Source organism: Benincasa hispida, chromosome 12 (assembly GCF_027475165.1).
Source record: "Benincasa hispida cultivar pf3 chromosome 12, pf3_genome.v1.1, whole genome shotgun sequence".
NCBI classification, from domain to species: domain Eukaryota; kingdom Viridiplantae; phylum Streptophyta; class Magnoliopsida; order Cucurbitales; family Cucurbitaceae; genus Benincasa; species Benincasa hispida.
The window spans coordinates 15,602,326-15,627,824 of record NC_143489.1 but is presented as its reverse complement, the minus strand read 5'-3'; the positions used below and the strand labels follow the sequence as shown (position 1 = coordinate 15,627,824).

The 25,499-nt window shown below is 36.2% G+C and overlaps 2 protein-coding genes across 2 annotated transcripts; one reads left to right on the top strand and one right to left on the bottom strand.

The window, feature by feature from the left end:
- The first annotated feature begins 12,916 nt into the window (after positions 1–12,916).
- On the top strand, positions 12,917–15,234 carry LOC120068119 (large ribosomal subunit protein eL15y-like). Its single transcript, XM_039019815.2, has 4 exons — positions 12,917–13,068; positions 13,826–13,992; positions 14,413–14,610; positions 14,772–15,234. The coding sequence occupies exons 1-4, from the start codon at positions 13,023–13,025 to the stop codon at positions 15,015–15,017; spliced, it is 657 nt and encodes a 218-aa protein (XP_038875743.1). The 5' UTR covers positions 12,917–13,022; the 3' UTR covers positions 15,018–15,234.
- Positions 15,235–16,005: 771 nt separating this feature from the next.
- On the bottom strand, positions 16,006–21,432 carry LOC120068209 (Oxidoreductase family protein). The gene is made up of 7 exons (XM_039019916.2): positions 21,130–21,432; positions 19,833–20,003; positions 18,451–18,615; positions 18,214–18,378; positions 17,131–17,265; positions 16,906–17,003; positions 16,006–16,435 (listed from the first exon to the last, which is right to left on the bottom strand). Exons 1-7 carry the CDS (start codon positions 21,310–21,312, stop codon positions 16,246–16,248), a joined length of 1,107 nt encoding a protein of 368 aa, XP_038875844.1. The 5' UTR covers positions 21,313–21,432; the 3' UTR covers positions 16,006–16,245.
- Between the last annotated feature and the right edge of the window lie 4,067 nt (positions 21,433–25,499).

The following is a 25,499-nucleotide window of genomic DNA, read 5'->3' as shown; positions in this document are numbered from 1 at the left end:
CCTCTCAATCTTATTGAGATTGATGTGCTCTAATCGAAGGTGCCAAAGTTGGGCATTTTCTTTTAGAGAAACTTGTTGACGTTTAGATTGAATTACGAAAGATTTAAACATCTCTATGTTATAGAGGGAACATAAGGCTATCGGTCTTAGCACATACAAGTTATTTTCCAGTTTAGCTGTACAAATTTCAATACCATCCTTATGAATAAACACTTTATTTAATTTAAAAGAAAGAGTGTAATTGCATTATAACAGGCACTTTACAGAAATAAGATTCATTTTTAGTTCAGGAACTACAAAGACATCTTTTAATACAATAAACCTATTTTGTAAAGTTAACTGGATATCTCCCACTGCCACAGTTGAGACGACGTGCCGGTGCTTACTCGCAACGTCATCTCACCAGCCTCCAACTGTCACCAGGATCTAATCTCCTGAAAAGAAGAACAAACATGATTAGTGGTGCCCGAATCAATTATCTAGGTAGAATCATCATTCTCCACTAAACAAGTTTCTAACACAAGTAAATCACATTTACCTTTGTCTGCCTTGGCCTTAGCCTTGGCTACCTTCTTTTCCTTCATATAGCGAGGATAATTCCTCTTCCAGTGTTCGTTTTGGTTGTAGTGGAAACATGTTCCTTTTTCAACCGACGGTGGATGCTTCTTCTAGGCGAAAGGTGGTGGGTTAGCAGGCATTTTCCCTTTCCCTATATCACCTTTATTTTTCTTCCTTTTTCCAGAGTTAGAAGTTGAAGGTGCAGACTTCGTCCCTGAGGTCGAACCTCAATGGAACTTTTTAGAAGACGAGATAACATTTGCCTCACCTCCCCTTTCCTTCTTACTTTTCAGCAAGGATTGGTAAGTCTGCAACTCGTTGAGGAAAGTAGTAAGGGTATAATTCTCTTTGGTAAGAATTGTATTGCTAACAAAGTGGAGGAAGCTCTCCGACAATGAATGCAGGATAATGTTAACTTGACTGCCCTCATCGATTTTAGATCCATTCATCTCTGCCACATTGAAGTGGACCATCATATTAAGCACATGTTCATGAACAGAGGTGCCTTCCTCCATTTTGGAGCTGAAGATGTGTTTCAGAGCTTCGTGCTTGAGCTGTCCAGATGGTTGTCCGAACATTCCCTACAGGGACTCCATGATCTCACGTGCTGAGACCATGGGCTCATGTTTCTTGGCCAACACATCACTAAGACTGGCCATGATATAGGCTTAGGCCTTCTTGTTTGCCCGTGTCTAATGCTCGTATGCCCTCCCGAACATTTCGAGTAGCGTCCTGAGGTGGAATAGGAAAACAGTCCTCCGTAAGGAAAAACTTTAGATCCTTGATGATGAGTATCGTCGTGATCATATGTTTCTAGCTCGAATAGTTTTGGCAATTCAGTTTTTCGGCGCTAAGCAAACTAATAGTGGTTGTAGTCATATTAAAACTGTTGCTGAAAAATGAATAAACTTTTATAAGACTTTGCAAAACCACATTTTAACCAATTAGTTTTAGCAAAATAGTTTCCAAGTACCCTAAGTGATAAGACTTCTTTTTTACAATGATGCCCCAGCGAGGCAGGACAAACGTCACCGGTGGGATGATCAAATGTCCCTTCACTAGAATGAGACATCTCAACCATTAGGCAGAACCAACTCTTAGAACTGAATCTAACAACCACCATTTTCGATCTAGAACTGTTAACCCTTAATAATTCTGCGTAGGTGTAACCCCTCATTTTTTACCCCAGATTCTTACCCTAACGCACTCACCATAGTGAAAAAGTAGATTAGGACGAGAGACTAAGTAACGTTATCCTCTTACAGGAGATTAAATAAAGAAACATGCAAAACAACCATCCTACAAAGGGACACTCCTAGGGTGCCTCGAGGCGATGCGCAAAAACTTTATTTAATCCAACGAGAGAGACTGTGGGATATGCTGTCGCACTTCCCGCTCCCACTTACTATGAACATTCTCTTCATCCACCTTGATATTGACCTACCCAAACACCATCCCTAGGACACTCCCAGGGTGCCACGAGGCCGAGGATAGATCTCACGGTGTGGGCAATAAGGGAGAAATACGAGAAGTTTAAATGAAGCAGCATATACCCAAGTACCTCCCACTGAATGTTCTACCCAGGGGTTCATTAACCTAGAAAATCCGAGTACTGATTAAAATCTAAGTCATTTATTAAGTCTGCTAAAAAACAACATTTGTATTTGAAATAAAACAAGTTCAAGTAGTCACATATAAACTCTTTAATGGATTGTCCTTAACTTGCATGCATGCATCAAATCTATCTAATTCACCTTTCCAGGTAGGTTCCTAGGTAGGGGTGTTCCGTTGCCGTCACCTTAAATACCCCAGCCTAGACAGAACCAGCCTTAGACAAAATGTCACTTATAGATAGATTTGCTATACGTTAACCTTTAATTATTGATTTTAGTTCTAATTTCATTTTATAACCTTTTATAAAAGAAACAACTAAAACAAACATTGCCACATAACGAGGTATTTATAACGCTTATAAATATAACGCTTAATAAATAATGCATGCATAAATTTAACTCTTATATTATATGATGCATGAGCATGCACTTATGTAATTTAAATCATGCTTCTCTAAATCATACACTTATAATAAAGAGAAGATGCCTGACCAATGCATAAACTAAGGTGGGATTTTTCTATATGTACATACTACATGACATAAAAAAAATTCATTGCATGTATAAAACTATAGATTAATGAACCGGGACGAACCAACACGAATCCGGAATGAAAATTCTATCTATTACATTATTCCACCGAGAAAACCAGTTCACGAGCGAATTGGGTCTTGAACCGCCAGGCGAAGCTCCATCGTTTAGTAAATGTCTCCAGGTAAACGATCGTGTAGCACATACTAGACGATAGCGAGAAAGCTAAACGATCACATAGACGTCAACGAGGTGTAAAGCCTGATCGTCTAGACGATTGCTTAAGACACGAAAGGTAAACGATTTACCACATATTTACTCTGCGATCGTATAGTCAGTAACTAAGCGATGAGGTTTGCTGAGCTATACGATCGTCTAGTGCGCATGCGCGTTAAACGACACCTGAGCATCCAATACTCAGCTATCGTCTACCCTATCGTCTAAATGACCCGCCAACACTTGATCGTCTTCTTCCTTGAAGAACAGCAACCCTTGCTTCGAACTTTATCACGAACGACTCAAGACCTAAACTAACTTTGAAATTACAGACTCGATAGCAATTAATTGTGCCAAAAAACACAGGGGCCTTTACAATTAACTGGAAATGTAAAAGAATTTAACAAACCGAGGTTTCATCCCAGAAAACTCCATTAATCCATACATCCACAAATGATTTAACAATTAAACAGAGAGTAGACATGTTGTACCCACCGAGAATGTAAATGCAATTCTTTTGCAACAATGAATTGGAAGATCAGAAACCTGGCTTTGATACCAATCGAAGGAACTCTTATACAAGAGTACCTATGAGCGGAAGCAAATCTCTCCAATTCATTGTGATAGAATTTCCACATATACATTCAAACATACATATATGTATTCACAACGCTAAATTACTGGCATGCCTAAAGGATCAATAAATAAGAGACCAAGTGATCATACCAGTTAAAGACTTTTCTTCACAGCAAATCATACCAGTTGCTATCGTTCAATAACACTCAATCGTCTACCACGAACAGTCTCCACACGAACAGAAGGAAACGGGGATGATACCACCACTCGGAGCCCTCAGTATTCTCAAAGTGAGAGTCCAAAGGGTGGGCTTTGTTCGGATTTGGTAGAGGGGAGGAGGAAAAGAGATCGTATACAACGATTAAGCAAGTGGGAGAAAGACTCGTCTATCGTATAGACAAAATACTTGATTGTTTAGGTGAAGTATATGATCGTGTAGGAAAAGATAAGCGATTGTCTATAGATCATGTAGGAAAAGCTAAGCGGTCGTCTATACGACCGTTTAGTAAAGCTCGGGCACTAAACGATCATTTAGTAAAAGATAAACGATCGTATAATCAATAGCGCGCGCGGGTGTAAGTGATAAGCGATCGTTCAACACTATCATATAGGCTCTGATTTTACTAAGTGATGACATACTCCCTTTTCTTTTTAAATCTCGCACTACACCGTGAGCTATTTAAGTGTCTCAAAACGATTCTTCATCTTACTCATCCGTTACGAAAACAGAAGAGACGCCGACCAATTATCCCATAACTGTCCAATTAATAAATAGTAAATATAATCACATTATATTCATAACCTATGGTTTAATATCATATATCAACCATAACATTTTTCCTCCACTAGATATAAATCATATTTATATCCAATTTCCTCCAAATTAATGTATCTCATACATAAAGTCAATTATATCATATATAATTAATTAGTTCAATTATATTATATATAATCAAACTCCTTCTTGTCAATTTGAACATTTCAAACTGACCCAAAAACTGATTCTCAACTTGTATCCAAGCTACTAAGGGGACCTTATGGTCCTATGGCTTGAAGCTCCAACGGTACGTGAATAACTGACTAAACTCTTTAGTCACGATATCCACCATTTGTTAACTACCAGACATTCCACTAAAGACCGACAGTTGAACTCTTTTTACCATAGATATATTTCTATGTCCATTAGATATAACCAATCATCAGTAGGATGGCCCTTCACAGATGCTCGTAAGTACAGCTGGGCCAATTTACCTTTTTGCCCATGTAGTTACATCTTACTCCTTAAGTACCACTGATCCCTTTAATGAACAATACAACATAGTTCTACTATGTGTGAACACCTATCAGGCCATGAGAAGGTGTGTGGTGCACATTGTTCAAACCCTAGGATCAACCCTTAAGGGAGCAATCTATCTACTTACCCCTGCTTTGGGGAAGAAGTGAACTTCATCTTGTGAAGCTGAGTTCCTAGCTCCCAAATAAGACGAATCCCCAAAGTGGTAGGTTTGAGTCGATGAGCTGGCCACTCTCACCCAAGTAAATCAAAAGACCATCCTCAATGGCAAGAGTTCCTAACTCACTCAAGATTGAGGTTATATTACCTATGGTCATCCTAGTGAAGTGAAATCTCTGTCATGAACGAAGTTATATGACGAGACGTTAACACTTCATGGTCAAGTCTTATACAAACTCTTTGTATAGGACGCCCCCGCTCGTACGTCCTCTACATGAATGATCAGGATCAGACCATCTGTGACAAGTCACAACACTTGTAGCTATTCCACAAAGCGGGTCGCATCCGTATCGTTTCCAGGATAAGGCTTCCCTCCTATATCCATATATTACAAACCATTTTGGTTATCATTTAAGACATGATCCACTTGTATGTCACGACATACATGCTTAAGTTACATTAAGACAACCAGAAATTTTAAGTTTATTGGTTTGTGGTAAAACAAATAAAACATCCAAATGTGCAAAGTCAAGAAGTGAAGTAAATATCATATATTATACATCACAAGCATTCGTACAAAAAATGTTTACAAACTACAGGACACGAGACTTTAGGACCTCAACCCCAACACATATATCATAAATCACAAAATGTTTGTTCATACAAGTTTTTACAAACTACAGAACCCTACGAGATTTAAGGCATCAATCCCAACAAGAATATCAGGCGAGATAAGATCAAGGACCTTTGTGGCATACTAAAATTTAATTATGTGAAGTCCTTTGGTTACCTTGGTCTCCCTTCTCAAAATGCTTTTAACAAGAATATAATTTGTAAGGAGGTGAAGACAAATGTGTGGAAGGTCCTTCGGAGCTGAAAGGATAAGATGTTTTCTACCAGCAGTAAGGAGGTTTTTTATCAAATCGGTGGCTCGGCTATCTCGGGCTATACAATTAATTGTTTCAAACTTCTTGATGGTCTGTGTCATGATTTGGATTCGATGTATGGTCGCTTCTTGTGGGGCTCTTCTAACAGAAGAAAGAGAATTCATTGGAAGAGTTGGTTTGGCCTCTGTTGTCGAAGGCAAGAAGGTGAAGGGATGAAAGACCTAACGCAACGGAAATCATAGTATCAAATTCGTTATTGATTTAGGATTTCTGAAACATCCATACACTGAGAAATTCAGAAAAAATACAAAGACCAACAAAATTACAGCCTACTACATTCCTAGGTTAAGCATGCAATTAATTATTCTACGAAAAAAGGGATAGAAACCTTACTTTGTAGAACAAAATGAAAATTCAATTCTCCAATGGAATTTCACGGACACCACAAAGAGAGTACAATCCTATTATATGAAAATTCCTAAGGTAAAATTGGTTTGTGGGAACCAATTCTAATTGGGATTGGAGAAGGATAATTTGAGAGGGAAAAATTTTATAGAACTATTATGTATGTTGTGTGTTGCTTGTGATAAAAAACATAGTGCCTTTTTTACAAAAGAGATAAATAAACGTAGAAGAACACACGACTCAAATAACTCCTCTACGTGGGAGTTATTTGATTGAATTCATTAATTAAATCTAATTTAATTAATTATTTCATTTAAATCATATGTAAATGAAAAATCTCTCTCACATAACCTATAGTTTTAATTCAATTAATTTAATTAGATCAAATTTAATTAAATTTAATAATTACTTAATTCTCCAATTAAATAATACCAAATTAAATATCAAATATTTAATTTAACTTACAAATGAATCATATTCGGTTGTTTCTCTCATAACCTATAGTTTTAATGTGCATCAGATACACACTAATTTTAGTTTATTATTTTAATATGAATTTAATTCATATTAAATTAATATTTGAACTCCTTCCAATTTTTAATTCTCCCATAAATTAATTTTGAATCATATCCAAAATTAAATTTATATTATAAATTTTAATTAATTTAAAAAATAAGCTTTATACATTTTATTATTTCCCTAAGTGAATTTGAACATTTCAAACTCTATTCAAGACATAATGACTTCAATTCTCTTTACGAGCTAGGAAGGGGACCTCATGGACCTACAGATTAGAAGCTCCAACGATGTGAGATTAATAGGTTGAACTCATAAACCAAATTAATCAATATTCGTTAACTGTGGGTACACTCCACTAAAGATCCACAACTGCACTCTTCTCACTAATAACAACAAGTTAGTCCTTCACGAGTGTTCGTAACACCATCCGAGTCAGGAGGAATTGTTTTCGTATCCTGGACTTAAGGAAGGGGTAGGCTCTGAAAGGAGAAGGAAAGCTGGAATGCCAACAGGCCTCTATTATTGAATTCACCCGACCCGATATTACCCCATTTTTGGAACGTCCAATGCCAAAAGTCACTGAATGGGTAAGTTGCTAATCCCTAAAACAGACTATGTAATGTACTTTATCTGCTAGGACATGGGTGAGCATTTTCTAGAGGTTTCTATTGTATCAATCTACCCTTATTTAATTCCTATTGAAACATATACTCGGGGAGTGGGTATAAGGTGAACGATTTCAAAGCTGACTCCCATTCATTAGATAGAGAAGATCGCCAAGATTTCGTGATCCACGGCCGAACTTATTCCTTCCAATTCAATAGGTATTCTCAACATTATGCCTTGAAGAGGACTCGAACCTCCACGCTCTTTAGCACGAGATTTTGAGTCTCGCGTGTCTACCATTTCACCTCCAAGGTATCTTGAAAGTGAATCATATTCCATGAATATGATATCTATCAAGTATGATGTATGGAATATATGACAAGGTGGAGTGTTAGAGTATTTATATTGCTCGGTCATGTCATATAGGTTCGAGTTGGACACCCAATTGCTTCGATTTGAATTATCCAGAGGATGCTTATCTTCAACTGATTTGGCAGGCCTTAGTCCCCACCTTTGTATCCTTAAGTACTAGTGCTCATCTAATGAACAACATGTTTATAGTCCAACTATTAAACACAAACACCTCTCGGGCTAGTGAGAGGGTAGGGCCCTTTGTTCAAGTCCCATAGACACCACTTAAGGGAATGCTCATCTACTTACCCTTAAGACGAGAAGGAATGAATTCTATCTTGTATTATTATGTTCCCAACTCCACACCCAGTCTTGTCCCCTAATTGGTAGGTATATTGGATCGACGAACTGGCCACCTGCACCCATACAAATCAAAGAACAATCTCTCATGAACAAGAGTTCATAATACATTCAGGATTAAGACTAAGTTGCGTAGGTTATCCTATTGAAATATAAATCTAATTAGTCAATGGTGTTACATCTAGTGGTTACTATTTCATAGTATGGTCTTATGCCAACTAATTGCATAGGATACTCTCACTTGTATGTCACCTACACGAACGTGTTGGATAATTGCATTTGTATCAAATACAAAGTGGATTGTATCCATAGTGTTACAAGGATAAGGTATCCATCCTTATCCCTATACTATAGATCCTTTAGGTTGTATCTTGAACATTGATCCCTGTATGTCTCCATATATAGTTCAAGACTCATAAGACAGCCTAGGATGTCAGTTTATTGGATTTAGGGTTATTAAGACAAAATATAGAATACGACATAATCAATTACACTTATTGATATAACATCGATAACTCTTTATTGATGATGGTCAATTATTTATATTTACTATCTACGAGTTTGTTGGCATAAAACACAACAGAAGGTGGGTTGAGATTAAGAGATTTTAAAATTTTTAACCAAGCTATGCCAATAAAATACAACTGGAATCTAGTGTGGAATCCAAATAGTCTTCTTGCAAGATTTTTAAAGGAAGATATTTTCATAATGGGTTTATCTAGAGGCTACTTTGGGATTGAACCCTTGTCTCACTTTGAGAAGTATTTTATGGGGGCGGGAAGGGGGGGGATTATTTGAGAAAGGATATAGGTGGAGAGTGGGATCAGGAACAAAAATCTGTGTGTCTGAGGATTCTTGGATTCCTAATGGCAGAAATTTTAAATCAGTTGTGGTTCATGACTCTTTTAAGTTGAAGAGGGTCTCAAACTTTATTACAACAAGTGACATTTGGGATGAGAAATTGGTCAAATAAACTTTTGTTCCATACGATGTGGCTTACATTATCAAAATCCCTCTTAGTAGGTGTCAATTTTCTAATGAGATTACATAGGGGTGGATTCTAAAGGAAATTTTCTTGTGAAGAGTACTTATCAATTAGGAAGACACAATATCAAGGCTCTTAAAGACTCTCAGTCCGATAAAGTTGAGTTCAAGATTTCGTGGGATGCTTCGTGAGGATCAATGTTCTTCCAAATTCTAAAATCATGGGGTGAAAAATTATCCATAATATTATTTCTACTCATTCTAATTTAATGAAAATAGGAATAACAGCTAACATAGGATGTTCGTTTTGTAGGGTTCACTTGGAAACCACCAGTCATTTGATTTGGGAGTGCAAAATGACTAGAAACTTGTGGAAGCTTTACTTTCTCTCTAATGTTGTTGTGTTGTCTTTGGGCAGGGGTCGTTGGAGGTCGATGGAGTATTGAGATTACCTTTGTAAAATCAACAACAAAGGGGATGCGGGGAAAATCGTGCCTATAATGGGGAGTATTTGGAATTATCATACACAATTCATTTTAATAATGCCCTTCCTGATCCTCAAGCTATTAGTTTTGTTGTGGACAAAATTGTAGAGCCTCTTTCATTAAAGAAGGAAGCCACATGTAAGATTGATTTTTAAAGTGAAATTGCGGCGGACGGATCGTAATGCGATGTAATGTATAATGTCGTCGCAAAGGTGGAAAGATGGGAAATGGTGATGGAATGATGATGTGGTGAAGTGGTGGATTGATGATGAAGTGGGGATGATGTGTACGAATCACGCTTCGCGATAATAAATGCGATACTTCGTTCTAAAATAATGTATGCGATGATGCTGATATGCGTTCGTAGTATGCGTTCATGTAGTACGCGCGTGTCACAAGTTTTCTTGCGCTGGAACCTAGTATAATTCCAACACAAGTTTCTCAGAGTGATATGAGGTCGAACATGGGGATTGCGATGATCAATGCGATACTAATGTGATATATGCGACCGAAAACAAAATAATAATGAATTGTATTGGGAAAAGTAAAATGCGTTGAAAAGTAAAATGCGATAATAAAATAAAATGTGATGATAAAGTAAAATGCGGTGACAAAATAAAGTGCGGTGATAAAATAAAATGCGATGACAAATAAATAAATAAACAGATAAATAAACAAATAAATGGGCTATCTGTGAAGATATGCAAAAGTATCTGATGGAATGCGGTGACAAGTCTTGTGAAATGCACTAGAAAGAGAATGGGTTGGGAGAAAGGACATCGCAAGTTCGTCAATCCTGTTGAGGACGCAACTAAGGTTCTACTTTCCCTTGGCTTACACCTCTCAGTGATCGGCCGCGTTCCCATATGTCTATGGTGAATCAAGGATGAACGTTGTGAACGCAAGGTTGTTTCCATCTCTGGAAATACTTCTTGCTTTAGTTAACACATTCTTCCAACCTTCTTTCGAGAGGTGGAATAACATTTTCACTTCTACTCTCACAGGTGAAGATGCCGTTGAGCATGCGTTAGTTAAACTTAGTTGATTTCTTCAACAAGGATGAACTTACTCGCTTAATCCTTCCCCCTTACCCTGGGTATTAGTTACACATGATGAGAGAGATGGACGATGAATGTATGGAAGAGAACAAAGAAATGACGATGACTATGATAATAATATTAAAAGATAAAGATAAGTGTTGGTTACAGATAATGAATGAAAGATTAAAGATGAACAACAGTTGATGAATAGAAAGTGAGAATAGATAAGGAAAGCGTGTCAATGTCTTGACAAGGATTCCGATCGGAGACGATTTTCTTGTCGGCGTGTAAGAGGTATGTGGTGGAGAACTTCCTTCTCAGGCTTGTTTTCCATGTAGAAGTGATCTTTGCACATAGTTTCTCTTCGGGAATGTGAAAGAATTTCTGGCTCCCGAGACTTCCCTTTAGGACTTGTCTCGTCGTTCTCCCGGATTTTCTCTATTTGTCTCTTCACACCAGCCTTCTCTCTTTGGAATTGATGTAGCTATTTATAGACCTTGGCACCTCTTTCGTCAGTGGTTCCACTTTGAAAAGTTTCATTTTCCTGCCATGGCTTGGTGGAAACGTCCGCTCTGCTCCACATTCACTTTGTCAGATCGTACAACAGAAAAGCTGTACAATTTCAGAAATCCCCGCGAATGCGTCGATCTTTTCATCTACGATTGATCGCCGCATGCGGTGCAGATGCGTTGGTCTTTTTATCGGTCGTCGCATGCGGTGAAAATGCGTTGCTCGTTTGCGTCCATGATCGATCGTCGCATTCGGTGCGAATGCGTTATTCTTTTTGTTCTCGAGCAATCGTCGCATGCGGTGACATGTTTCCTGTAAAACAAAGACTTGGACATTCCATTTTGCCATCGCAATGGGGTTAGCGGGTGTGCTTCCGATACTTTACAACTTTTGCGTTTCTAAGCCAATTTCTATACGTTCGACGCAACTTTTTCCTTCTTTTTGTTGCATAATCTAAATAAGATGGTATAAATAACTTGTATTTCTATAAGTTATCACCACCCCTACTAGGATCAGTTTTAGTATTAACACTCTTGTTGCCATTGGAAGTTGCCAAAAGAGGATTGATGGAAAATGAATGTCGATGTTGCATGGTCAGAGAACGCTCAAAATGGTGGGACCGGTTGGATTGTGATTGGAATGGTCGGCCTATTGGGGGTGGGTGCATCCCTATGTCTACCAATTGGTTGGTCAAGGTTTTATAAGCTAAAGCCATGGTCGATGACTTAAATCATATTCAGGTTTCTTGGGATGGGCGGAATCCCCTCAGGGAGGTGGATTTAGATTCAATCAAAGTCATCAAGCTTTTGAATCGTCGAGCTTATGACTTATTAGAGGTTTTTTTTTTTTTTTTTTTTTTTTTTTGGTCAAGGTGGCTATTTTTCTTGCTCCTTTTGTAAATGTTTCTCGCTTTTATAAAATCCCTAGAGAGAAAAACAAAGTTGCCCACAGTCTAGTAGCTTTGGCATCTTCATCTGGAATTTTCTCTTCATGGAGAGAGTTTTCTCTGCCCTTTGTTTTATCCATCATCCTCGAGAGGGATTGATGGTTGGTTGTTGGGATGTTCTGTCGGTTCTTTACGAATACCCGTTGAAAAAAAGAGTTTTTTGATGAAAAAAATAATGGTGGTATTATAGTAGTAAAAGATGATAGCTATGAAACCATGTAAATTAAACGAAAATTAAAATCATATTATGAATTATTAAAGGATAAGAAAAGCTTTAAGTTTAAAACTCCCTCTTTTTTACTTCTCACTAGTGATTACTCCTGATCCAGAGCACCTCTTCCCCATTCATAGAGAAATCCAATCGTCAAAATCAATAAAAAGGTCATCATGGATCAAGATCCAAACAGATCTCTCTTATTGAGAGATACCATCCAATGAAAGGAAAAAGGTTACTTACAAATCAAGGATAACAAATAAAATGGATACAAGATAAAATCATATATTGACACGACTTCTGGCATCACTAGAAGAATCGAAACCACATTCACAAACTGATAATTTTTCTAGATAGGTTGAACTATTTGAAGCAAATGGAAAAGAAATGCCAAGTAGAATAAAAGAAACTGACAGACTGATTACTAAAAAGATACAAATAGGTGTAAATTCTAATATTTAGATTCAAATATTTAAGTTTCTGTAACTTATTATTGATTATTAAGAACAATAAATTGATTTAGTACCTATAATTAATTATTAATGACATTTTTGTGGAAATAAATAAAATAAAGACAAAGCGTCCACAAATATTCTTTTTTCCAAAGAAATTCTAACCATTTTCATGAAAGAAGTGACTGAGCCAATTATAAGCGACCCATTTAGTGATTTCGGCCCACACCCGAAGCCCGTCTCAGTAGCCCAACCGAAATCCAACGGCCCAGACGAGAAAATGAGATGAATTGTTTCTATATAATGTAAGGTTTCAATGCGAAACCCTAGTTGCTGCGTCTCTGCTGAAGCTTTTCCAATGGGTATGTTTTCTGAGCTAATCTCCGTTTCTTGTTTGTTTCGTTTGAAATTTTCAGCGAGTATGGATTCCACCCGCCCCCCAATTTTTCGAATAGACATTCTTAATGTTTGTTTTTCTTTTTGCATGATCTTTCAGTTTAGATTGTTCATAGGGGAGCGTAGTATATATTGTTATATGTTTCTGTTTGATGAAATCGAAAAAGTTTCTACCATTTTTTATGATTGTTATATGTCTTTCTGATTGATGGAATCACATAAACTCGTTAAGGATAATTGTTTCGTATTTTCAGATTTTTTATCTTCTGTTTCTTAGGTAAGCTCCTTTGTGCATTTTTGTTTTCGTTTGTCTCTCCTTTTAGTTTCAGTGTTTCAAGTCTTGTTTTAATTTGGTTCCTATAGTGCTTAAAGTTCCAATGTAGTATTTGTAGAAGTTACACAAATTCCCTAACTATTTCTATGTATTTAACTAATTGTACTCTTTTTATCTTGGTGAAAATGAATGCTTTAGCACGTTGAAACTTTCTCGTTTTTATCTCATTTTGCTTGAATATGGAGATTTTTTCAAGGTTTTTGATTGACATTTTTGCTTTTTGTTACTTTCTATCATTTGCATAATCATTCAGTTTAGATTGTTTATGGAGGAGCTTAGATTAGATTGTTGTATGTTTATGATTGATATAATCTTGAAAGTTTATTCTTTAAATGTCCTGTTTTTGCGTGGCTCATTGTATTTCTAATATTCAATTTGAATAAAAATAGGGGCGTACAAGTACGTGTCGGAACTATGGAGGAAGAAGCAGTCTGATGTGATGAGGTTTCTACAGAGGGTGAGATGCTGGGAATATCGCCAACATCCATCCATTGTCCGCGTCACTCATCCCACTCGCCCTGATAAAGCTCGCCGTCTTGGTTACAAGGCCAAGCAGGTAAGAAAGTATTCTATCGTTTCCTGATAAAGTTGTTTGAATCTAGCCTTGTATCTTGTCTGTTATCTTTTGTTTCATATGTTTTTTGTTTATTGTTTGGAAGTTCTAGAATAACATTGTATCTTGTCTGGCTAACTTGGATGGTTTAATGGTTTTGTACACTCTGTAATTAGGAATTTGCTTCTGCGAAGATTGTGGTAAAGTTTGGATTTTAAAGTTTTTAGCATTCCGTTTGAGCACTACACATTGAAGTTTTAACCTATTAACATTCTTTTTCAAGAACACATAATCAAGATTAGCCAACCTTGTGGACAAATGAGCTCTGATGTGGAGAGTCTTCTCTCATACTTTCTGGTTGAGTTTTTATTCTGATATCACATTTGCATAAGCCTCAATAGTGAGTGTAAAATTTTATTGCAGGGTTATGTGGTTTACAGGGTCCGTGTGAGACGTGGTGGTAGGAAGAGGCCGGTTCCCAAGGGTATTGTGTATGGAAAGCCAACCAACCAAGGTGTTACCCAATTGAAGTTCCAGCGCAGCAAGCGGTCAGTTGCAGAAGAACGAGCAGGGCGGAAGTTGGGTGGTTTGAGGGTTCTCAACTCGTACTGGATCAACGAGGTGATTGACTGTACATCGTTTTATTTCATTAGATAACTTGAGGCTAGGAGCAATGTTGTGTTCCGAAATTGAGGTTGCACCCTTAGTGTTGAACTTGTTGAATCCTTGCATACCATTCTCTGTCTTGTCAACTTTTCTGACCGTTCTTGAAATCAAAACAGGATTCTACCTACAAATACTATGAGGTGATTTTGGTCGATGTTGCCCATAATGCGGTTCGCAATGACCCAAGAATCAGCTGGATCTGCAAACCAGTCCACAAGCACAGGGAGCTCAGAGGACTTACATCCGCCGGCAAGAAGTACAGGGGACTTCGAGGAAAAGGACACTTGCACCACAAGGCCAGGCCTTCTCGCAGAGCGACCTGGAAGAGGAACAACACTCTCTCCCTGCGTCGTTATCGTTGAGTTTGGTATTGTTCCTCTCTGGTTTATTATTCATATCATGAGCATTATGTTTGTTGGGGAATGCGGTGGATGTTACTTTGATCTAGAAAGTTTTGAACTTTTATAAATTACATTGAGAATTGTCAGGATCTTTCTAAACTAACTGATAAATTTTGTGTTTATTGCAGTCCCTGTTTTTTATATATCAACCATTTGTGTTGAACAAGTTTTGTTGAAATGTCTCTGAGTATTAGTTGTATTGTATTGTTTATGCATTTTAGAATACTTGCGTTAGTTATATTTGAAAATTTTCATTGGGGAAATTGTCATTTTAGAAAGTTTTGGAAAAGGAAAAGTTGTGATAAAACCTTCAAAGTTATGAGCACTTGAAGTATAAGAGAACAAATTGTATTGTATTGGTTTAAGCAATAGCGAACTACGCACAACCCAATGACCTGATGATAAATTACATATTTGCAATTATTTGGTATAGTTAGCACTTAATCCATGCTTCATAAAAAATAAAAAATGATTCAATTAATTTTTTTTTGGCAACCTAGTTTTTTTCACTATAAGTTTAGTTCCTTGTATGATCGTTTTACTTTTAAAATTACAAAAATCATGAGCTATCAAAATTTTAATATTCCCAAATCTAAAATTCAGAATTTAGAGTGTCAGTTAATATAAAGTTTAAAATTTACATTCTATAGATTAACGAGTTTTGTAAAATTTTCAAAGTTGTAAGGAACTTGAAAAACAAAATTAAAAAATCGAATCTAATGTTTATCTATTTGTAATGAAATTGTTGTAATTCTAAAGGATAGATCAATTGTAATTAACTGCAATTGAAAATGTAATTAGATTATTTTTAATCATATTTATTTAAAGTTATGAATCAGTTGTACTTACCATTTACCATCATTGGATTCATTTTTCTATCTTAGCAGTAACAATGACAGTCATAATATCAATTAATGGATTTCACATAATTTTAAACTATAATCGGATTGGTCATTGTTATAGTCTTACTTGGATTGCATTCTTTCCTTCTAGACCTAGAAGTGAGCTCCATGTTTCATTAACATAGGTAAACAACAAATTTTTTAAACATAATCAAATAGTATTATCATTATTGATTCATTAGTTTCTCCTAGGTAAACGTGGCAGTAGTAAATTTATAATTTAGCCAAAAGCTATTTACATGGACCATATTATATTGTGATAAGAATCATCCTTCGAAACTTGGCTACTAATCCATGACTTCAGCAATGGTGACGAATCGACCACTCTGTATAGAAAGTTGTGCAGCAACTCCCATGGCCACTGAAATTAGTCCATCTTGTAAGTCCACTGCAGGAACTTGTCCAGCTCTACCTCCCAGTGCCCACAAAAAGTTCAGGTGTTCCAAATAGCTTGACCCATGATGCAAACCTTCGTACCTGACATCAAAATTGATTGATTATAGAACACTTTTCACACTCAACATTATTTTATTAAAATTAGATATCAAATTTTAATAGGTAATGAACTTCATTATTATAGTTTATCAACACATTTGATCATTCATCAATTTATCAATATATGTATGCAAAAAAATCTTGCACACTAAAAATCTGATCATTGCAAAATTTGACGTATAAGAACTAAATTGTTGTAAAATTGAAAGTATATAGACTGTTCATGAATGTTCATGAGTCAAATTTCATGAATATTCAAAGACTAAAATTACTTTTTTAACTAAATTGATTAGGGATAAACTAAATGGACTAAATCATTATTGAGGAACTAAATTATTATTTCAAGTTTTTTTTAACTGAATTGATTAAGAGATAAAGTACGTATTTGTGGACTGAAGAATGTGTGTAAGAGTATAGTCAGACTATTTGTAGTTCAAGATAAAGCAACTTACTTGATTCTGTCATCCTCTGTTTCTAACGTTTTGACTCCGTTTCTTCCAGAAACTCGAGTGCCGAAACGAACAATGTTTTCAGGGACAAAAGCCTCGCCCTGTTGCCGAGTTTTTAACTCAATCAAAACGAAATGTTTCCAAACATTGGCATTTTCTTACAGGGGAAAATTTTCAAATTTGCGAACTGTAGATGGATTTAGAGAGTTTTATTTTATTTTATCTTACCTTTCCAATGTCACCAACAACCGATATCTCCTGCTCGTTTTTACTTCCCTCAGCAAACATACAAAGATCCAGCATCCCTCGTGAACCATTGTCGAATTCAACTATTACATATGCATTGTCAAGTATATCTGGAATCTGACAAAAAGTTCAGAAACTGTGAGTACAAATCAGGGTTGCTATTTTGGAGAATATCGATGAACAAATTTACTTGTGCAAAAAATCAAGCATGTTAAACATTCGTAACAAAATTGGTACCTATGGTTGGAATTTCATTAATTGATCCATTATAATGAGTCTGAATCGTAAATGTCATTGGATTGCTTTTAATCGCGTTTACTTAGAATTATGAATTTTGTCACATTTATTGTTATTGTTATCGTTACCGTTACCTATGAGGGTCAAACGATAACGGTAATAGTAAATGTGTCAAAATTCATACTATTTCTTTTGAAATAGTAACAATAATTACATAATTTTTAGACGCAATTAGATTGGATACACTCCACTCTTCAATTAATTTGCGTTTTTTATTACAAATTTGAAAGTGGGTCCCATGTGTCAGTATAGAGGCAAAACGCAAGTAAACAACATCAGATGTAATCAAATGGGACCCACTTTTCACATTACCATTCATTTATTACCTTTTCAAAGGTGGCTTTGGTCCCTATAATTTTAAAAGTTGGAATTTAGTTTCTATGGTTCGATACAATCTTACAAATGGTCCCTATGGTTTGGTAAAATCCTCATAAATAGTATCTACCTTAGAGATATGAAGCTTTTGTCAAACCTTTAGGACTAAATTCTATTTATAAATCATAAGTACTAAATTCTATTTATGAATCATAAGCACCAAATTCTAACTTTCTCCAAATCATAGTGACCAAATTTGCGATTTAATTCAAAAAAAAAAAAAAAAAAAGTCTCATAAATAAGTTAATACAACTTTCCTTCAGAACGATCTAATTTGTGCAGAGTTCCTTTACCAATCTTGAAAGTTAAAGTTTATAATGTTGAACTAAGCTATAACAAGTTTGCACGAAGTCTTTCAAGGCTGAATAAATATTGAAATGCTAAAAAATTTACCTTCCCATCATACATTTCATCTTTGTGATTGACATCAATTGCTCCAGATGCCATTAAACGGATAGGATTTGCACCCGCAAACAGTCTCATAAGATCAAAGAAATGGCAGCATTTCTCCACCAGAGTCCCCCCAGTATTAATATTGAATCGATTCCAGTTGTTGACCTACTGGAAGAGGAGTCAAAATATCAAACTTTCACTTTATAAAAGCATAAACATAAGAGTTTTAAAACTAACCTTAACCAAGAAAGGAAACCGATGCTCACGAATTGCCACCATTTTAACTTGTCCTAGATTTCCACTCTTCACTATGTCAATCAGTTTAGCAACTGGTGGCATGTATCTGTATTCCAGTCCAACTTGAACCAGAATACCCTCCCTCTTTTTTGCGGCAATTACAACCTATTCCACACTTTCTTTGTCAAAATATCATTTTAGTCTTTGTGCTTTTGATAAATTTTGAACATATAGTATGTGTACCTTCGATAAATATAGTTCTTCAATGTTAATTTTTATCGAAAATGGTTTAATAATAATTATAAATTTCAAGCAAGGAAAGACTTTATATGAATATATTTCCAAAATTCATGAAGGGAATGTTAATAGAGAATAACTTTCTTTTTGAAAAATCAACAATAAACAAACAACAAATACTATTCTTTTAAGAAAGGACACGTTGGTTAAGCTTGTTAGGAAGCTGTCTTCACTGGTTGGGTCTTTTTGTTGTATTCTTTGTTCGAAGGCGGAGGAAGACTTGAAACCATATTCTTTGATGTTGTGACTTTGAGAGTGGTTTCTAGGATTTCTTTTTCCAGACGTTTGGTATGATGACATCATAGAGAAGTCAGGGTTATAATCGAGGAGTTCCTCCTCAATCCGTCTATTGGAGAGAAAGACCGTTTTCTTTGGCTTGATGGTGTGTGCGGTTTTATGGGTTTTATTGAGTGCATGGAACAGTAGGGTGTTTAGGGTGTAGAGAGGTATCTTAGGGAGTTATGGCTCCTTGTTTGCTTTCATGTTTCCTTATAGGCTTCGATTTCGAAGACTTTTTGTAATTATTCTATAGGAACGATTTTGTATAGTTGGAGTCCCTTCTTGTAAAGGGAGTCCCTCTCTTTTTTGTGGGCTTGGTTTTTTATATGTGCATGTCTTCTTTTATTTTTTCTCAATAAAAATTGTTCTTTTCATAAAAAAAAAAGAAAGAAAGAAAAGAAAAGAAACGAAATGAAAAGACACTGTATGAATATATTTCTAAAATTTATAAAGGGAATGCTAATAGATAATAACTTTCTTTTTGAAATATCAATAATAAATAAACAATAATGACTACTTTTAAGACTTATTGAAAGTACAAGGACTAAAATGGAATAAACTCCAAACTAACAAGACCAAAATAGTATTTTAACTGATTTTCTTTTACCAAACTAAATAGAAGCTCATGATGCTAAGTAAAAAAACTTGACATGCTTATTATCAGTGTAAGTAAAGGAAAATCCATCTCATGTATTCAATTCCCTCCCCTAGTCCTTGCATCTATCAGTAAATCATGATTCTAATGATAATATAGCTAATGTTTTCATAGTGAAAAATGTGTATGATTGGGAAAAAAAATGGATGACCTCTTTGCAGTGAGCAACTGTTGTGCATAATGGCTTCTCCACAAGTACATGATGAGGTCTAGGATGATTGATGATATCCATGAGAATTTGATAGTGAGTCATATTTGGAGTTGAAACAACCAATACATCACAAAGTCCACTATCCAAAAGCTCTTGGTGCCCTGAGAAAACCTTTTCAAACTCTTTATATTAGAAACACTGCCTAATTGAAACCTGTTCATAGAATCAAGAGTTAGTTTATGGAATTTTGGCTATTTGAAGGTTAACTTCTCATTACTTAAGAGAACAGTCAAAATTGAAGAGTAGAATATCACCTGACCATAATGTTCTGTTTGTACTATATTAAAAGATCAAAAGGCTCTAAGGTTAGCTGTTTGTGATACTTAAGAAAAGAACAACCATGTTCTTATAGCTTCGTAATGGTCAATTATCCACCACACACTTAAAACAAATATATTAAAAAAAACTGTAAAATATGTTTATCAATACTTTCAAGTGTGAGATCGTCGATAAGGAAGAGAGTTGGGTCTTTGTTCCATATCGAGAAAAAAATAAAAACTAACATTTTACTTACATCAAAAAGCACCAACTAACGTTAAAATTCTCCTTAGAACCCATTTGTGATCGTGGTGCCCCACTCATTGCAAATTGAAGAGACCCGGAAGTAATTTCAAGGTGCATCGTGATTTTTATGAAAATACATATTCTCACACCATTATTAAAATTTTGCAATCTTATGACTTTTCTCAAATGTAAAATCGCGCTCCGTGTTTCGTCAATTCCCAATGGGTGAGACCCTCAATCGCGAACAAGCAATGTAAAGTTGATTGTTGCAGATGTAAGCAAAATGTTGATTTCCATTATTTTTAGAATTTAGGTAATTTGACATTAGCAAAACTAAATTTGGGTGATCCATACAAAAATCTCAAGAAAGTTGAGGCTGAGCACATCATCTTTAACAGGTGAAAGTAAAATCCCTCCATTCCGCATTTACAGAAAAATAGCCACCAAAGAGATTTTCAATTACTTCTTCGGAAGATTCTGATGAACTATGCAGACTATTCCAAGACCAAATTATCACTACGGCATAGCACAAATCCGAAACTACTTTCTCGAAACTTGATTTCACTTGATAAACTACTTTCACGAACCTAATTAATGATCAAATCCTAAAAATAAAGTTGGAATTTAGCATTTAAGAAGGAAATTCAGCGTCTTTGTTATCAGTGGCGTCGAGAACAGCCATCAAATCGAACAGTCGCGACAATCATATCTAAGATTAAAGAACGCCGAATACCTCTATTTGCCAGCCCAGTGAGTGAGCTAAATCAAGAGCTTGCCGCTGTGAAGAAGCGTGAGGGTCAGCTATGGCGACAACGGCGACGCCTTGATCGCGAAGATGGTAGAGATTAAGGAGATGTTCTCGGCCCATCATTCCCACTCCAATGATTCCGTACTTGATTGTTGAGTGAGAAGCCATGGGTGAGAAGGAAGTGCCAGTTGCATCCCGCTTATTATCTCAACGCTTTCAATGGCCTCTCTTTGTGGCCAAGACGGTGAACGACATCTGTCACCTTTTAAGCCTCTTTGCCATTAGATTTTGTTAGGAAATTCCCAACCTAAATATCAATTTATACTCTTGAATTTTGAGTTGTATTAATTTAGACTCAAAACTTTGTATCAATATAGTCTTGAAATTTGAAGGTTGTTTACTAAACCTAAACCAATAATTATGTCAATTTAAACCCCGAATTTTTACAAGTATATCAATTTATACCTTCCCTTGATTTAGTTGGAAAAAATATCTTGCAAAACATTTAATTTTTCAATTAAACTTATAAATGGTTATAAGTGAACTGATTTAGAACCTTTATTAAAGATTATATTTGAAAGTCGTCAACGTATAAATTCTTGTACATGTGTAGATTTCTACAATGTGGATTTAACAAAATTGACGACTATGATTTGAATGAACAATTTTCAAATGAATCTTAATTGATAATCTAAATTGATTCGCTTATGTAAATTTAGAGACTTAATTGATAAACTTACAAGTCTCACATGATGTTTATCTAAATAAAACATAATGGAGAGTGTAAATCGATACATTTATGAAAGTTTAGGGTTTAAATTAAAATACTCATGAAAGTTCAATGTTTAAATTGATACAACTATTAGTTTGAGGTATAAATTGATATAACTCCCGAAATTTAGAGTTTAAATTAATACAATTATTAATTTAGAGTTTAAATTCACAATACTCTGAAGTTGGGAAATTCTCAGTTTTGACCCAAATTTTTTTTCTCCATTCGAAAGTAACCCCATCTTTAAAAGCTACTTTTTTTTTTAACAAATTTTCCAATGTTTCAGACTTTAACTAGAGAGACTCACCACGTAAAAAGACAATTTTGCCCCTCAATAAATGGTCATTTCAAAAAGTCAAATCAAATCTCATCTTCCTGTGGAAATTTCTCAACTTCTCGAGGAAGTTAGGATTTTCTATTTTTCTTCCTCTCGTTGAGTTTTCTTCACCATTGTTGGACTCTTATCTCGCAAAGACTCCCCTACCTCTGTAAAAAAAGACCTATCTTTTGTCTTCCGTTACCCCTTCGTCAGATTCAGATTTTGACAAAAGGTACCTTTTCCATTTTCTTTCTTTCTAAATGTATCGATTTTATTGTTTGTAGGGGGAATCTATGTGATTTATGGTAGGAATGTGTAGTGAAAAATCCAAAACTTTTCTTTTTTTTTTTTAATCATCCTTTGAACTTTAACGAACTTAAAAGAACCTATAAAATATATGGGTAAGGGCCATATGTTCGTTTGAGTTTGATTTCTCATTTTTCGGGTGTATTGAACTTCATAAGACAAATATGTCGTGAAGTTGTTGCGAATATTTGTCTCGTGTAGTATTCACAACCGTGAGAAGTTTGTAAAATAGCTTGAAAGCTCTCTGTCGTTTGTTTGGGAATGTAAGTTACTTCACGAGACAAAAGACAGAAATCAATTCAACTTCGTGAGACAAACCACAGAGAGTACAACTTAAGCTTTTTTACAAACTTCACGAGATTTGTCTTTTGGTGATGGCTCTCTGGCTTCTTTCTCGTGAAGTTCATACTTTTTAAGAGTATTTTCTTTTACTAGGGATTTTAATGTTGTACCATGTTTTATGGCACATATAGGTAATTATTATGGAGCCAAGGATCGAGCCAGCATGATACTTTAAGGCTTCATTATGTTCATGTTCTCATCTGGCTAAGACCTATATGGTGATCCGGATGAAGTTAACAAGGGTCTAGGCAGACCATATTCGGAACCATCTTAGATTGTACTCTCTCCCTCAATGGATAACTGATACATCACCTACTTCTGAGGGAGGTTGTGGATGATAGATTGAACATAATTTCTCTTAATCTGTTCGGTTCTAGGGTATCATTTAGTAAGGATGAGTTTGACTTCATCACTAGGTTTAGGGTACAGATGCGAGTGGTGCAGAATAATCCTAACCCTATTAGGCATAGAAGCTTATACTTCAACGATAGGCCTAGACTGAAACAGTTTGAAGCCAAGGAAGGTTTTCTTGTCATGGACTTTAGGAGCAACGGGGATGCGGTGAAAGTGGCACTTGCATATTTCATAGAGTTAGTCATGATGGGGAGGGAGAAGAAGCAAGTGTTTGACTATAGCATCCTTGGCATTGAGGATGACTAGGAGATTTTTTGCAATCACGACTGAAGTAGTGTGATTTTTTATAAGACTATCAGTAGTCTTAAGAGAGCTCTCACCAATGCTATTGATCGAGCAGAACCCGAGACTCTAGCTAGATACAGCTTGTACGGATTCCCATTTTCCTTACAAGTTAGTTCACATACGTATTCTACGCATGCTTCATTCTCCATTATTGTCGTTCTTTTTATGCTTTAACTCTATCTTCCTATTTGTAGAGGTGGGCGTATGAGACCGTTTCTTCGCTTAGAGATATTATGGCAACTCGTACTAGTGAGACAACCATTCCATGCTTGTCTTGACGGGAGAGTAGGAAAAACCCAACATATGCCTCATTGGATAGAGATATTTTAAGACACAACGGGTAATGGATTGAAATTATTTTGATATATTGTTGTAAGTTCATTTTACTTATAACCCTAACCTATCATGTAGAGAAACCCCGTTATAACAATACGACTGGTACCAACAGAGGAGAAGGTAGCTCACATGCACCGCGTTGTTTCTGCCCTTGAAGTACATGTCCTCCCGCCGAGGCTTGATGGTGAGGGTGACGATCGTCGTGCCTAGGTGATGCTGGACACGATCAGGGTGATTGTGGCGATGGGGGTGGGGGTCATCATGACGATGGTGAGGACGAGGATATTTGTAGTGTCAAACTGGATCACGTCCACAGTAAGGGTGATCATGGTGACGATGAGGGTGATCATGGACATAATGACCACCATGACTAGAACCAGAACTAAGTTCATGTTGATGTTGAAATGATTAGGGTGAAAGAAGATACATCTCATCCAAACATCGGCTTTCACAATTCTTCGGAGCTCACTCGCAGACCAGACATTGACAATTCTTCGGAGCCCATTCACATCCAACGCGTTGTGGAGTATCAGATATCGAGACATCCCACATTGTGGGAGAGATAAGACAATTGGAGGGTCGCTTAGATCGGTTTGAGGCCAGTGTTAAGTCCGAATTCGATGCTCTCCATTCTAAGGTCGCTAATGTTCAATAGGATGTGTCTGTTAAGATGGGATATCTTAGACAACTATTGAAGGTGCAATTATCATCTGAACCTATACGATATTTACAAATTTGTACGTTCACTTACAGTTTCTTTAATGCAACTGTAAGGAAAAGATATTGCTTAATCTGATATGCTAATGTACAACCCAAAACCCATTCCCTCATATCGTGTCTGAGGATGTTGGAGGCCCATCGGAGCTGGGGGGATATTGCATTGGAGTCCTCTAGAGGAGAAGCTGAGGGAGCAAAGTATGACTCAGTTGTCCTTGCTCTTCAAATCATTCCTAACACCAACGAGGATATTTGTAGTCCTTAGGAACCAATACTCGGAGGACAGGAGATGATTACACTTGACTCACAGGACGTTAGTGTCATTTGTGCCTTCAGGTGACGTGGCATAGGCAAGGATGAGTTTGAAGAATCAAAGGTATGTGAAACTTGATAGATCAATTTGCTCTCTCATAAATTTTGATTTAAGCTAATATACGTTGTTATTAAAATAGGAATGCAATACATCAGTTATAGCCTCAGAGACCCAACCGATGAAGGGTGTCACCTCGGCCATCGTACCTAGTCCGCATAAACGAGGCCCGATAGAAAAACCTGTAGACAAAAGGCATATAGTACATCAACTACTGATACCCAATCGGTTGGTATTCTATATGTTCTACATACGCTGTTATATTAAGTTTATTCATTTTTGTTAATATGGTTTTCTAATTTAGACAGTGCAAACGGTGGACAATGAGGATAGGGATAAAATGTGGGAGATAACCAGTCTCAAGGGTAAGACATCCACACCCTCAGATACTGAAATTGTTGGGGTTAGTTTTTTACGATGTCGATAGTGTGCTTTTGGATGTTGTACTACGTTCCTTGAAGGAAATCGTGCACGAGGATTTCCATAAGCAGCAG

Excerpts from the sequence above, each read along its gene's own strand:
- LOC120068119 (XM_039019815.2), top strand. The coding sequence starts at position 13,023 with ATGCGAAACCCTAGTTGCTGCGTCTCTGCTGAAGCTTTTCCAATGG. Across the intron at positions 13,069-13,825 it reads TGCTGAAGCTTTTCCAATGG|GGGCGTACAAGTACGTGTCG; the intron begins GTATGTTTTCTG and ends GAATAAAAATAG. Across the intron at positions 14,611-14,771 it reads ACTCGTACTGGATCAACGAG|GATTCTACCTACAAATACTA; the intron begins GTGATTGACTGT and ends AAATCAAAACAG.
- LOC120068209 (XM_039019916.2), bottom strand. The coding sequence starts at position 21,312 with ATGGCTTCTCACTCAACAATCAAGTACGGAATCATTGGAGTGGGAATG. Across the intron at positions 18,379-18,450 it reads GGTTTCCTTTCTTGGTTAAG|GTCAACAACTGGAATCGATT; the intron begins GTTAGTTTTAAA and ends CTCTTCCAGTAG. Across the intron at positions 17,266-18,213 it reads ATGAAATGTATGATGGGAAG|ATTCCAGATATACTTGACAA; the intron begins GTAAATTTTTTA and ends ACTTTTTGTCAG.